This window comes from Vulpes vulpes, chromosome 15, assembly GCF_048418805.1.
Source record: "Vulpes vulpes isolate BD-2025 chromosome 15, VulVul3, whole genome shotgun sequence".
NCBI classification, from domain to species: Eukaryota; Metazoa; Chordata; class Mammalia; order Carnivora; family Canidae; genus Vulpes; species Vulpes vulpes.
In genome coordinates, this window is record NC_132794.1 from 93,463,150 (window position 1) to 93,477,967 (window position 14,818).

General features: G+C 43.9%; 1 protein-coding gene across 7 annotated transcripts in view; it reads right to left on the reverse strand.

Annotated features, from left to right (window-relative positions):
- SH3PXD2A (SH3 and PX domains 2A) overlaps positions 1-14,818 on the reverse strand; it is a 230,006-nt gene that overhangs the window by 139,275 nt on the left and 75,913 nt on the right. For 4 of the 7 annotated variants that reach the window (XM_072739898.1, XM_072739897.1, XM_025993170.2 and 1 more), the window contains exon 3: positions 261-336. In XM_072739898.1, coding sequence (XP_072595999.1) covers positions 261-336 — 76 coding nt within the window. Of the gene's footprint in view, positions 1-260; positions 337-896; positions 1,184-14,818 lie in introns of those variants that run through there. The other 3 variants (XM_072739901.1, XM_072739900.1, XM_072739899.1) reach the window with 1 other exon arrangement.

Below are 14,818 nucleotides of genomic sequence, written 5' to 3' on the forward strand. Positions count from 1 at the left end.
CCCAGAGCCTAAGAAATTCCTTAGAAGTTACATGGCCGGGAGCCAAGAGAGATGGCCTGGGAATGGTGGGAGAGATCCCAGTGGGAGTGGTGGCCTTTACAGTCAGGGGCTTCCTATCCTCTGAGGGAGTTGTTAGGATGCAGATTGTTTGGGCCACCCTGCCCAGAATTTCCAGCGAAGTCACCAGCCTTTTCTTAACCTAAGAAACGCTTCTCCCCAGGTTGCCTCCCAACCCAACAGTGGGACCATCCAAGGCTTACCTGGAAGGAAGGGGATGATTCTCTGCTTGGGATCCTTCTGGCCACCTTCAATGGGAAACTTATCCAAAAGCTGCATCTGAGAAGCCAGAGAGACAGAGGGACATGATTCAGAAGACTGGAACAGCTCTCAGAGTCCTTTCCTCACTCCACTCCACTGCTCCAGGGCCCCATCACCCTCATATGGATGAGTGACGCCTCAACCTCTCACTTCACAGATGATTAATAAACCACATGGGGCATGAGAGAGACGAGGCCAGAGCTCTCTATGCATCAAAGGGGTGTCTAAATAATCTCAAGGAGGCATGGAGGCACGGGGGAAAGTGTCTGAAGATGCCTCCTTGTGAGGCCAGGGTAGAGACCAGCAGGCTTTCAAGGCAGGTGCAGGTAGAGTTTCCAGAGCCTTCTTTGGGCCCACCTTCTTTCCTATGTCATCTGCTGGGGGAGCCCATTAGCCACTGGCCCTCTCACAGCCTCCTGGGCCAGGACAGGGGAAGGCTGCACCTGATACTTCAGACAGACCACCCACCTTCCAGAACCGCTCTGCGGAAACAGACCCAGATGTTATTTTAATTGTAAAACCAAACCCAGCCCATTGCCCCCACAGCACGACTGTAAGACCCCTCCTCCATTTCCTACCTTCTCACCCTGAGATTGCTGCTGTTTTTCCAAAGACAGACCCACCGGAAGAGCTTCCAGGGTTCTGGAGGAACAACTGTTTTTTTTTTCTTCTGCTATTCTGGGCTGAAATTCTGTATAAACTGGAAAAACACACAGGAGACAGGATGGACGAGGCCACGGCCCCTGTGTGTGTGGTTAATCTCCCTTCCAAGGCACAGGCAGAAGCAGGAGCAGAATGGACAGGGCAAGATCTAGCCCTGCTGCCCCAGCTGTGTGACCCTGGGCAAGGCTCGGAAGCTTTCTCTATTGGCATCAGGCGCTTCCTTGGCCAAATGAGGAAGATCAGTCACATGATTATCTGAAGTCCATTCCTTCCTTCAAATATTTATTGAGCACCTACTTGGAGCACTGAACACCAAGAAAATGACTATAAAGAAGAGTAACAGGGGTGCCTGGGTGGATCAATTGGTTAAGTGGCTGCCTTTGGCTCAGGTCATGATCCCAGGGTGAGTTCTGGGGGGCTCTCTGCCCCCTCCCTGCTTATCCCCTCCCTGTATCATAAATAAATAATATATTTTTTTAAAAAGGAAAGAAGGGCAGCCTGGGTGGCTCAGTGGTTTAGTGCCACCTTCAGCCCAGGGCCTGATCCTGGAGACCCGGGATCGAGTTCCACATCGGGCTCCCTGCATGGAGCCTGCTTCTCTCTCTGCCGGTGTCTCTGCCTCTCTTTGTCTCTGTGTCTCTCATGAATAAATAAATAAAATCTTAAAAAAAAAAAAAAAAAAGAAAGAAAAGCAACAAAGTCCCTGCTTTGGGGGAATTTACATTCTAGTGGAGGCAGGCAAACAGCAAACAAATAAATATGTACTGGTAAAACCCACGAAGAAAAATGAAGTAGGGGAAGGTGTTGGAGCAGAACAGAGGTTGTTCCTTTGTATAGCATACTAAGAAAGGACTTAGGAATCAGATGACAATTTAGCAGAGACCACAGGAGGTGGGGAAGCAAGCCCCAAGGAAGGCAGAGAACATTCCAGCAAGGAAAATGGGACGTGCAGAAAGAGGAGAATCTATATGAAACCAGATTCTAGATTCCAGATAGAGCTACACAATCACTGAAAGGGCAAGCTAAGAAAAAAACTTCACTGTCCCACAGAGAGCTGATAAGGAAACAAGGTGAATGGGTAAATAAACTGTGGAATAGTCATACAAGGGCATGTGAGGGCATGAAGAATGAGTGAACTTTAGCTGCTGTGTGGCTGCTGTGGAGTGGAGAGAGCAGGAGGTGAGGTACAGGTGATGAGATCCAACAGGTGGGCCAGACTATGGGGAGGATGGCTTAGCTTCAGGGTCATGAATGGACATAGGGTGGAAACAGGAAGACCATATAGGAACCTATGGATGGAGGCTCGGACCAAAGTGCTAGCTAGCATTGAAGGTGGTGAAAAATAGTCCTGCACTAGATTTCACGGGTATGTGTGCACCTGTGCTTTTTCCCTTCCACGCACCCACCCATCCAGCTCTGACACATGATTTTAGGATTCTCTCTCGCACAGTCATTATCCAACACACACAGGCTATTTAGAGCCCACACGTGAAGGGCGGGTCAAGACAGAGACTGCACCATTATTAACTTTCACTTCCTGAGTACAGACTGAAATTTAACAAAAGCTGACTCATGAGTTTTCAAACCCTCATCTTATAAATCTATCTCTCAAACACTTAATAATTGCTTGCTTCATGTAAATATACCCATTGGGCCAAAACACTATAAACTTGAATGTAGGATTTTTTTTTAATTAATATATTTTCAAACAAATTCGATGCAGAATAGAACTTCCATTTTTACCTTTTTCCATTTTCCTCACCCGTATTCTGTTTTGTACATTTTATTTTTGTATTACAGAAGAATTCAGGTTCACTGAGGGGAAAAAACAGCAATTACAGAAGCAGTGGATGGACAAAAAGAGAGTAAGATTCACTCATAATTCCTCCCCTAGAAAATGTTTTCCTTCCAAACGTTGATGTTTTGGGGTATATCCTTTCCAGACATTCTTCCACACATGTAAATAAAATGAGCTCATTAACGTCTTACACTATGTAATGAACATTTTTCCATGTCAATGAATACCTCCATATTAGTACCCCTAATTGTGACAGGAAATTTCAGTGGTTGGATGGGCCATAGTACATTTATCTACTGCCCTATTGTTGGATATTTAGATTGTTTCTGACTATAGACTACTGATAGAGTGAACATCCCTGTCCATGCATCTATGCACACTTCCCTAATACTATTTCTATTTCTTTTAAGATTTTATTTATTTATTCATGAGAGACACAGAGAGAGAGGCAGAGATGTAAGCAGAGGGAGAAGCAGGCTCCATGCAGGAAACCCGACGCAGGACTCGATCCCGGGACCATGAGATCACACCCTGGGCCAAAGACAGACGCCCAACCGCTGAGCCACCCAGGCGGCCCTACTATTTCTATTTTTGTTTCATTCTGCTGGAATGCACACATGTTTACAGGTGCCTTAAATCTCCTCTGGAAGAAGACTGAGAATCAATCGATGGCTAACTAATATGCATAGGCCAGGCCTAAGGTCTCTGAACAACAGCTCCATACAATTTCTGAGGAAGAGTTCAGAGATGTCTGAGAAGGAAGCCAGGCCCAGCAACATGCATTACTGTGGGGTGGTCTACCCTCATCAAACCATTCATGTCCTGGGGCACTTGGTAGCTAAATTGGTTAAGCACCTGATTTTGGCTTAGGTCATGATCCTGAGGTCCTGGGATCAAGCCCTGCATTGATCCCAGGACCTCATTCAGTGGGGAGTCTAATTGTCCTTCTACTCCTTCCCTCTTTCATGTGCACGTGCACTCTCTCTAAAATTAAAAAAAAAAATCTTAAAAAAAATCCAACCAACCATTCTTGTCCTGAAAGAGGGTGGCCAGCTATGCCCAACAAGCTGTGGGACTTAACCATGTAAGGGCTCAAAGGAGTTAGGCTCCAAAAACTTTAACTTCCTATCAGCAATGACATACATTTGTTCTCTGACTCCTACATTATTCTTCAGACCTAAGAGTCTGAGATTCTCACGAACTGTGCACAGGGAATGAGGGGCTAACAAGAGTGGGTGGGAGAAAGCAGGATTCACGTATTTATTCCTTTCCTCCAAAAACATTTGCCGTGTGCCTTCTAGATGCCAGGCTCTCCATAAGATGCTAGAAATAAGTAAATCATAGTCTTTACACCCAACGAGCTCATGATCTAGCTGTAGAGCAGGGCTTGACACCTTCAATGTGCACAAGAAGCATCTGCTAACATGTTAAAATGCAGGTTCGGATTCAGTAGGTCCAGGCAGGGGCCTGAGAACCTGAATTTCTACCAAGCCCCTATGGAAGCCTGGAATTGTTGGCCTGTGGACCATATTCACTACCTAGCTCTAGAGCTATTCCATCTATGTGAAGTCACTAGCCACACGTGGCTGTTGAGCACTTGAAATGCAGCCTGTCCAAATTGAGATGTGTTGTAAGTATAAAATATTCACCAGGTTTTAAAGACTGAAAAAAAGGTGAAACATCTCATCAACAATTTTTGTGTTGATTGTACATTGAAATGATAACATTTTGGATATATCAGGTGAAATAAAAGCACTTTTAAAATAATTTTACCTGTTTTATGTTTTTAAGTGGCTACTAGAAAATTTAAAATTACACACGTGGTTCATATTATATTTTTATTGGAGTCTGTTCTAGGGCAAGATGGTTCTCAAAGTGTCTGAAGTCTGCGTAGGCCAAAATCACCTTTACTGGGGGGGTGTTAGTTAAAAATGCAGTTTCCTAGGCCCCATGTGGAAGTTCATGAAGTTTTGCTGTGGTGCTAGAGATAGACAAACACGTTCTGGAGTGACAGGGAATGCTGAGGACGTATGAACAGGATCCTGAAGCTGCTAAAGAAGGAGGTCAGTGAAGACTTCCTGTAGGAGATGAAGCCAGCTCTGTCCTGGCAAAATGATGGTTACATTCCCTGGGCCTCCCCTGCCATAGAGCAGTCTGAATTGTCTCAACGGGTTCCTGTGTCTCCTGGAAGGCAGGGATCATCTGATAGCCCCACAGATTTGAATTTTCCCTCAAAAGGCCTGTTGGAGGATGCTTTACAGCTGGCCTCTCTCCCACCTCCTCCTTCTGTAACAGATTTTCTTCTTCCCCCACTCTGGCTTAGTCTGGCCCCTCAGGAGGCCAAGACAAGCCCATCCACTGAGAGTACTAGGTCAACAGGTCCTCTCCAAGGCCATGAGTACTCAGCTGGCCTGCTTGGATTCCCCACCCCAGCCCTCAGAGGCTGAGTCCAGCCACACCTGTCACCTAATCCCACCAGCAGGGCTGAGCCCCTAGAGCCTCAGCATCTGGCCTCCCTGTCATCCCCAAGGCCCACTGGCCATGGGAAAAGAAGTACCACCAACCAGCTGCTGGTGACATTTCTCTGCCTACAGGCCACCTTTCAAAGAAAGCAAATCCCCTGGCTCAGACTCCAGAGCAAACCAAGCTTAAGGCGGCTCAGGGGAGTTTACTCAGTATGTAGGACTTGCAGAGCTACGTGGTTCAGCGTCTTCGTGCAGGTACAGGAGGGCAGAGTGGCGGGTGATGTGATAAACATCCAGGGCCACTTGTGATTCATGGGAAGCCAGGGCGGCTACAGAACTACTCTGAGTGGTGCTCAGTTTGCAGGGCTGGGTTTGACAGATAAAACACTCACATAAAACGTCGAGGGGATGGCTCGTGCAGACCTGGGGGTTGTGGGCAGTGAGGTAGGAAGGCCCTGCCCAGCCCACAGTTCTGCTGCGGCCACCTTTTCAGGCAGGAGGTGGATTCCCCTGTGACTCCAGCAAGGGCCTGACTCAGCTGGAAGAAAAGCAGGGCCCACTGCCAGGGTCCTTCTTAGAGAGAGAGGCATCTGGCTCATGGAGCCCTGCGCAGCCACATCAGAACTCCGTGGCGTGTGGAGGACGCGGGCTGTTTATCTAAGGGGTGGATAGTGTGAGAGATACAGAGCAGCTCAGCAACAGGAGCTGGCCCAACCAGAGAAAGCTGACTCGGCAGCTCTTCTTGGGCAGGGCTGAGCAGCAATAAACACCGAGGAAAGAGAAGGGTGGGCCTGAGCCCAGCTGGGGCACATGTGTAACCCAAGAGGCCAACTCCTCACCCTTCCGAGAGGGTGGAGTTCCCAGCCACTCTTGCTTTGGGGCTTCAACCCTCAAGCCTTAATCCTTGTCACCATTTCTGGAACATTACTACTATAAGAGGTGGGTTCCCTAACCCAGCAATTCCCCTCAAAAAGAGGTAAGGCCACCCAGTATCTCTGGGGTCCATGAGGGATCAAGGGAACCCCCAAAACTGGTTTGTCCTGGGCTCTGGGTGGCTCAGTCGGTTAAGCATCTGTCTTCGGCTCAGGTCACAATCCTGGGGCCCTAGGATGGAGTCCTGAGTCTGGTGGGATCCCTACTCAGTGGGGAGTATGTCTCCCTCTGCCCCTCCCCCTGCTTATGCTTGTTCTCACACTCTCTCTCATGCTCTCTCTCCCAAATAAATAAAATCTTGAGGAAAAAAAAACAAACAAACCTGGTTTGTACACTTTACTGACTGAGGGCTTACCCGTCCCTGGGTTAGATCCTGAAGACATGGCAGGAAGATCACAGAGAGGGACAATAAATAATAATACACATGGCTTTTCTTCTTCTTTTTTTTAATTTTATTTTTTCATTCATGAGAGACACAGAGAGAGAGAGAGGCAGAGACACAGGCAGAGGGAGAAGCAGGCTCCATGCAGGAAGCCTGACAAAGGACTTGATCCTGGGTCTCCAGGATCACACCCTGGGCTGAAGGCGGCGCTAAACCGCTGAGCTACCCGGGCTGCCCACTCACAGCTATTCTTAAAGTTCCCATACTTTGTGGCCTGACATGTACTTCTCCCTTCCCTTCCTTCACTAATGGCCTTATCAAGTGGCATCTGCTCTGGGAACCCTGCTTGAATATCCCAAAGGTCACCACCACCACCTTACTTTGAATTCTAATAGCACTCCTGGTTTGTATGACCTATTACGGTACTTCCCACAGGCCTTTGTGATTTTTTTTGGTACACATTCATCTCACTGACCAAGAGGAAGCATACTTCCTCTTACATGGTTCTGGTGCCCTTGTGGAAACCAGTTCACAATAAATATATAGGTTTATTCCCGGACTCACAATTCTATTCCTTTGATCTATATGCCTATCCTTCTGGGTGTACCACCCGCCCCCCCCCCCCATCTTGATTTCTGTAGCTTTGTATTAAGTTGTTGTTTTTTTTTTTTTAAATAGACTTGATTCTTTAGAACAGTTTTAGGTTTACAGCAAAATTGAGCAGAAAGTACAGAGAGTTCTCATACACCCCTTGACCCCACACACTCCTGGCCTCCCTCACCATCACAACCCCAGACCAGAGTGGTATATTTGTTACAACTGACGAAACTACATTTGTACATTACTCTCACCCAGGGTTCACTATCATGTTGTATAGTCTATGGGTTTGGACAAATGTATCATGGCATGTGTCCCTTATTATTTATCATATAGAATAGTTTCACTGCCCTAACAATCCTCTGTGCTCTGTGTATTCATCCCTTTCCCCCTAGCCCCTGGAAACCACTCATCTTTGTACTGTCTCCATAGATTCACTTTTTCCAGAATGTCATACAGTTGGTATCCTATAGTATATAGCCAAGCCTTCAGGTTGGCTTCTTTCACTTCTTTCACCTGGATGTAAGGTTCTTCCAAGTCTTTTCATGGCTTGATAGTTTGTTTGGATTTTTAGTACTGAATAATATTCCATTGTCTGGATTATATGGTTTATTTATCTATTCACCTACCGAAGGACATCTTGTTGCTTCCACGTTTTTGTTTTTTTTAATAAAATAATTTTTTATTGGTGTTCAATTTACCAACATACAGAATAACACCCAGTGCTCATCCCGTCAAGTGTCCCCCTCAGTGCCCATCACCCACTCACCCCCACCCCCTGCCCTCCTCCCCTTCCACCACCCCTAGTTCGTTTCCCAGAGTTAGGAGTCTTTATGTTCTGTCTCCCTTTCTGATATTTCCCACACATTTCTTCTCCCTTCCCTTATATTCCCTTTCACTATTATTTATATTCCCCAAATGAATGAGAACATACACTGTTTGTCCTTCTCCGATTGACTTACTTCACTCAGCATAATACCCTCCAGTTCCATCCACGTTGGCTTCCACGTTTTTGTAATTATGGATAATGTTGCTATAAACATTCTTGTGCAGGTTTTTGTGTGGACATAAGTTTTGTTTAAAAAAAAAAAGATTTGGGATCCCTGGGTGGCGCAGCGGTTTGGCGCCTGCCTTTGGCCCAGGGCGTGATCCTGGAGACCCGGGATCGAATCCCACGTTGGGCTCCCGGTGCATGGAGCCTGCTTCTCCCTCTGCCTGTGTCTCTGCCTCTCTCTCTATCTCTCTGTGACTATCATAAATAAATAAAAAATTTCAAAAAAAAAAAAGATTTATTTATTTATTTGAGCCGGGGGATGGGGGAGCAGAGGGAGAGAATCTTCAAGCAGACTCTCTGCTGAGTGCAGAGCCTTATGTCAGCCTCCTCCATCCCACAACCCATGAGATCATAACCTGAGCCAAAACCAAGAATCATATGCTCAACTGACTGAGCCACCAGCCTCCAGGTGTGGGACATAAATTTTCAACTTATTTGGGTAAACACCAAGAGGAGGACTGCTGAACTGTGTAGTGAGATTATGTTTACTTTTTAAAAAAATATTTTATTTATTTATTCATGAGAGAGAGAGAGAGAGAGAGAGAGAGAGAGAGAGAGAGGCAGAGACACAGGCAGAGGGAGAAGCAGGCTCCATGCAGTGAGCCCGACATGGGACTGGATGCCAGGTCTCCAGGATCATATCCTGGGCTGAAGGTGGCGCTAAACCGCTGAGCCACCTGGGCTGCCCGATGATGTTTACTTTTGATAACACTGCCAACTGTCTTAAAAGTGGCTGTACCATTCTGCATTTCCAACAGCGATGAATGTGACTTTCCATTGTTGCCCATCCTCACAAGCATCTGGTATTGTCAGTGTTTTTGGATTTCCACTATTCTAATAGGTACGTAGTAGTATCTCATTGTTATTTTAATTTGCAATTCCCTAACTGTATTCCCTAATGACATACAGTTTTGAGCACCTTTTCATATGCTTATTTGTCATCAATATATCTTCTTTGGTGAGGTGACTGTTCAGATCTCTGCCTACCCGTTAACCAGGTTGTTCATTCTTTTTTTTTTTTTTTTAAGATTTTATTTATTTATTCATGAGAGACACAGAGAGAGAGGCAGAGACATAGGCAGAGGGAGAAGCAGGCTCCCTGCAAGGAGCCCAATGTGGGACTAGATCCGGGATCCCGGAATCATGCCCTGGACCAAAGGCAGATGCTCAACCATTGAGCCACCCAGGCCTCCCACAGGTTGTTCATTCTTCTTGTTTGTTGGGTTTTAAGCATTCTTTGTATATTTGGCATAACAGTCATTTACCAAAGTTTTGCAAATATCTTTTCCCAGTCTGCGGCTTGTCTTGTTATTTTCTTGATATATTAAGTTTTGAAATCAGGAAATATGAGTCCTCTAGCTTTGTTTTTCTTTTTCAGAAGTATTTTGGCCTGTATTCAGTCCCTCGAATTTCCATATGAGTCTAGGGGTCAGCTTGTCAATTTCTGCAAAGAAGCCAGTTGGGATGTGGTAGGAATGCATGGGCAGAATCTGCAGATGGATTTGCAAAGTGTTGCTATCTTAGCAATATTAAGTCTTCTAGTCCATGGAGATGGGATGTCCCTCCATTTATTTAGTAACATTTTTGTCTTAAAATCCTTTTTGTCTGATATCAGCATAGCCATTATAGCTCTTTTGTTTTCTAGTATAACATTTTAATTCCTTTAATGATTTTTTTTTTTACTATTTTTTTAGTTATTTCCTCATGGGTCCCTAGGGCTTATAGTATATATCTTGCCTTATCAGAATCTACTTTAGGTTTTATACCAACCTAATTCCAGTGAGATAAACACTAATCCTATCTAACTATATTCTCTCTTCCTCTTTTTCTGTACTATTATTGTTATACATCTTACATTTATATATGTTATAAATCCAATGATTGTTATAATTACTACAGTAGCCCTAGACTGGGAGTTGGGTAGGAAGGGAGCCTTGTGTCATGGGCTGCATATAGAAGTAGAACTTCTCCATTTGCCATTTCAATGGTCTATTTAGGACAATTTCCAGAGACTTAAATTTTTTTAAAAAATTATTTTCACAATTTTTGGTTGTTTCACTGGGGAGAGAGTCCACAGAGCTCATCATACAGCCATTCTAAAAGTAATCTGCTTTCATGTTTTCTTTCTGTTCCTCTACCCCAAAGCACCAGGCCTAGTCTGGCTACCCATCTGGGTCAGGGGTCATCACACTCCTGGCATCTAATGATTCTCAAAATTGAGCACAAATCTTAACTTTCACATGAATATATAAAAACAATTGATTTGGAACTGGACAGCACCTCTAAAAAATTATTAGCAAATCCTTTTTGGAAAGGTTCAGCAGAATTCTCTGTTTAAATGAAATCTAGGAAAAAAAAATGAAATCTAGTATCAAACTTCATACATTATAATTCTTGGAGTACAGAGAGCCTATCATTCCAGAAAAACTCACTGAAAATACTATCCTTTTCCCACTGAATTACATTAACTCCTCTATCAAATATCAATTAACTATATATGTGTGGGTCTACTACTTCTGGTGCTGTTCTGACAGCAGCTGACAGATTTATATATCCTGACACCAACACCATCCTTTCTTGATTACTATAGGTTTTTAGTTAAGTCTTAAAATCAAACTTCTTTTTCAAAAATGTTCTGGCCATTCTATTTCTTTGCATTCTCAAACACATTTTAGAATAAATTGGTTAATTTCTACAACACAAAATAAATAAATCCCTCCTGGAATTTTTAAAATTGGAATTGCATGGACTCTATAGATCACCTTAGGGAGAATAGCTACTTAACAATATTGAGACTTCTAATCCATGAACATGGTAAATCTTTCCATTTATTTAGCTCTTTCAGTTTATTCAGTGATGTAGTATAGTTTTCAATGTAGAGGTCTTGCACATTTTTCATTAAATTCATTCCTAAGTTTTAAATTTTCCTTTGTGATTTCTCTTTTGGACTTAAAAGTCCAAGAAACTCAACTGACTTCAAACACAAGAAACACAAAGAAACCACACCAATTCACATCATAAGCAGATGACTCAAAATCAGTAATAAAGAGGAAATCTTAAAAACAGCAATAGAAAAAATATACATTACATTCAGAGGAACAAAGGTAATGATGGTAGCAGATTTCTTATTGGCAAATATACAAACAAGAAGATTGGGGAAAGGCTTATGACATATGCAGGGCCCTGAAGAACATCTGCCTTGACTATAACCATAATTCTGCTCCATGTTTGGGAAGCTCAGTTGTGAATAATCCAGCAGGTCCTCCATATCTACATTACATAGCTCTCTTCATCTATAAGTTGGTGACCAAATAATTTATCATCCAAATTGGAAATTTTGAGAGCAAAAGGGAGTGCTACTAACAATTATGTCAGGATAACAAGTGTAAAATAGGATTTCCAGGGCTGTACTGGTTAATGGGGTTGTGTGATCACCCTAACTATGAGTTCCCAGCACCTAGCATCGGTCCTGGTATAAAGTAGGTAGTCAATAAATGCTTGCTAGTAAAAATAACATTTACTGAGAACTCTGTTAGGCATTGTGCTAAGACTTTTCACATGGTTTGTCTCATTTTTTTTTAATATTTATTTATTTATTTATTTATGATAGTCACACAGAGAGAGAGAGAGGCAGAGACACAGGCAGAGGGAGAAGCAGGCTCCATGCACCGGGAGCCTGATGTGGGATTTGATCCCGGGTCTCCAGGATCGCGCCCTGGGCCAAAGGCAGGCGCTAAACTGCTGCGCTACCCAGGGTTCCCTGGCTTGTCTCATTTAATTCCCATATCAACTCTTTGAAATAGGTATTATTATTTTCCAGAGAAAGAAATCAATACCCAGAGAGATTAAATAACTTGCCCAAACTAGCAAAGTGTGGAACTTTCAAACTCAGGTATTCTGGCTTCAAACCCTGGTCTCTCCACTACCATGATATGAATGAAAACACTCAGTGAAAGCAGGAAAGAATTCAGAAATTCCACCATTAGGGTCACATTCTTATTAAAATTCATCAAGGTGTAAGAATGGCACATAATCAGAAGATCTATTAACATAATTTAGCACATCATAAAATAAAGAATAAAAACTAAATGAACATTCTCATATAGGCAGATGAAGTATTTGATACAGCTCAACATCCATTTTGTATTTTTTAAAATTTAGCCTGGAGACCTCAGTTGGTTGGGTGTCTGCCTTCAGCTCAGGTCATGATTCCAGGGTCCTAGGATGGGGCCCCGCATCAGGCTCCCTGGTCAGCAGGGCGTCTGTGTCTCCCTCTGCCCCTCCCCCTGTTCATGCCTGTGCTCTCTCTCCCTCTCTCTCTGATATAAACAAATAAAATCTTTTTAAACAAATTTAGCTGATAAGAAATAGGAGTAAATTTTCTTAATCTGAAAATGTTTATCCAAAATAGTTCCCTGGGAAGAAACTCTGAGACAAAACAAAGATATTGCCCACTATGACTATGTCTATCCATTACTGTACTAATAATGATCCTTACTAAGATCCTTGCCAAGGTATTAACAAAAGAAAAAGAAATGAGAGACTCAGAAGGAAAAAATAAAACCATCAGTATTCACAACCAATATGAAACTATACACAGAATCAAAAAGAATCTTTGAGAAATCCATGCCTCTGGACTTTGAAATTTTCTAACACCCTTATTAAAAAGAAACTAACGAGGCAGCTAGTTGATTAACTTTGTCTGTCTCTTGGTTTTGACTCAGGTCATGATCTCAGGATCATGGGATCACGTCAGGCTCTGTGCTCAGCAGAGTCTGCTCATGATTCTCTCTCTCCCCCTCCCGTCCCTCTTTCAGCTCACACTAAATAAATAAATAAATAAATAAATAAATAAATAAATAAAGTCTTTTAAAAAAAGAAAGAAAAAGAAATTAACCCCTAGAAGGTATAAAACACTATGCCTTAAAGGAAAGAAGGATGAAAGAGCTCCGAAGAAGGATGGTGGTAAGGGTCACACACCAATGTGGATGTTACGAATGCCAATAAACTGTACATTTAGAAGGGTTATATTGGTAAATTTCACGTTGTGTATATTTTATCACAATTTCAAAAATGGTAAGCTTTATATTATATATATCTTATCATGATAAAAAAGAGAGAGACCATAAAATCTCATGGCTTACGGTACAGAAAACTGGCAGATCATGGAGATGAATTAGAGATGAATCACTGAAATTCTCTCCCTGTCAGCCCAGAAGCAGCCATGCAAAGACTACTAAGCAGAGCACTTGAGTGTGGAGCCTGGACTCTAAGCTGCACCAGCTGACTGAGTGATCCTTTGCAAGGCACTTATCCTTGTCTCTGCAGTGGGGAAGCTGATGCAACTCAGGGGGGAGATATGAGAGCCCAGACAAGATGCTGTGGCAGACGTGTTCTATAAACAGAAAGGGGCAGTGCAGGCATGAGGCAGCATGGTAGTTGTTTGGAACGTTCCTAGGATAAGGTCAGGTTGAGGGTGGGCAGACAGGAGGGATCTAGGCTCTCTTATCAAAACCACTATAGCCTTCAGGGAACAAACCCCTCACGGGTCCCTGAAACAGCAGCCAGGGAGAGAGTTAGGAGGCAGAGAGGACCCATCCACCCTGGCAAGGAGCTGCCTGTGGATGCATTAGTTTGCTGAGGATGGGCCCACGCCCTGCTGAAGCCAAGACATAGGACACTGGAGCACACTCCAAAAGGAGGCTCAACTCAGCTTCCAAAGTCCATAACAAGTCAAAGACTCTTCCTTGACCATTTTGGGGAAAATATGAAAGCCTTCATGACCTCAAATCCCTTCCCAGTCTAGCCTTTATCTGTGATGTCACATGAACTACATAAATGCATTTCAAAAAGAGGGTAAGTCATGGTGTATGGTCTGTTTGGACGCTTGGAGAGCCACATGGACACAAGGGATTTATCTAGTAGTGTTAGATGAGTGTCAAAAAAAAGCCACAAAATGGGAGTTTAAGGCCGAATGAGATCTGTATGGTGGGGGTGAGCAAAGCAGACTTCTCAGAAGAGGTCACAGTAGAGCTAGGCCTTGCAGAAAGAAGGAGGAAGGCTTTCAAAAAGCAGGAATGGCAAATACAAAAGCTTGGCATTGGGAGTGTCAGGATTTCAAGATGAAGTAGTCAGATTGGAGTGAATTGACTTGTTCATGAATCCAGGAAATGCCACCATGTCAGAGAAAGTGGAGGGATCCAGGGTGGAGGCCCCCAATAATTAATTCCAGTGAATTGGGGATGACCACATAGTTGTCACCAGAGCAGGATAAGACCAGATGCCTGGTGTGCCCTGGGGCAGTTAGGGCATCTGCAAGTACCACTGGAAATGTGACATGATGGAGAGAGTGTCATTTTCCAAGCTCGAGGGTTGTGCCACATGTAGTTGGAGACTCTGGGGGTGGGGATGGCAGGTGAGATGCTCCAGATGCCTACTCAGGAAATAACACTCACCAAACTGCTGTCTACAGTGGCTGAGTCTGGTGACTTCTTGGCTTTGCTGTGAGTCTGAGATGAACAACTCGGGACAACAGAGGAGGCTGAGGGTGCCACCAGAGTCTTTCCCTCTCCCCAGCCAGCTTCCCACAGATGCTGAAGACATCATAA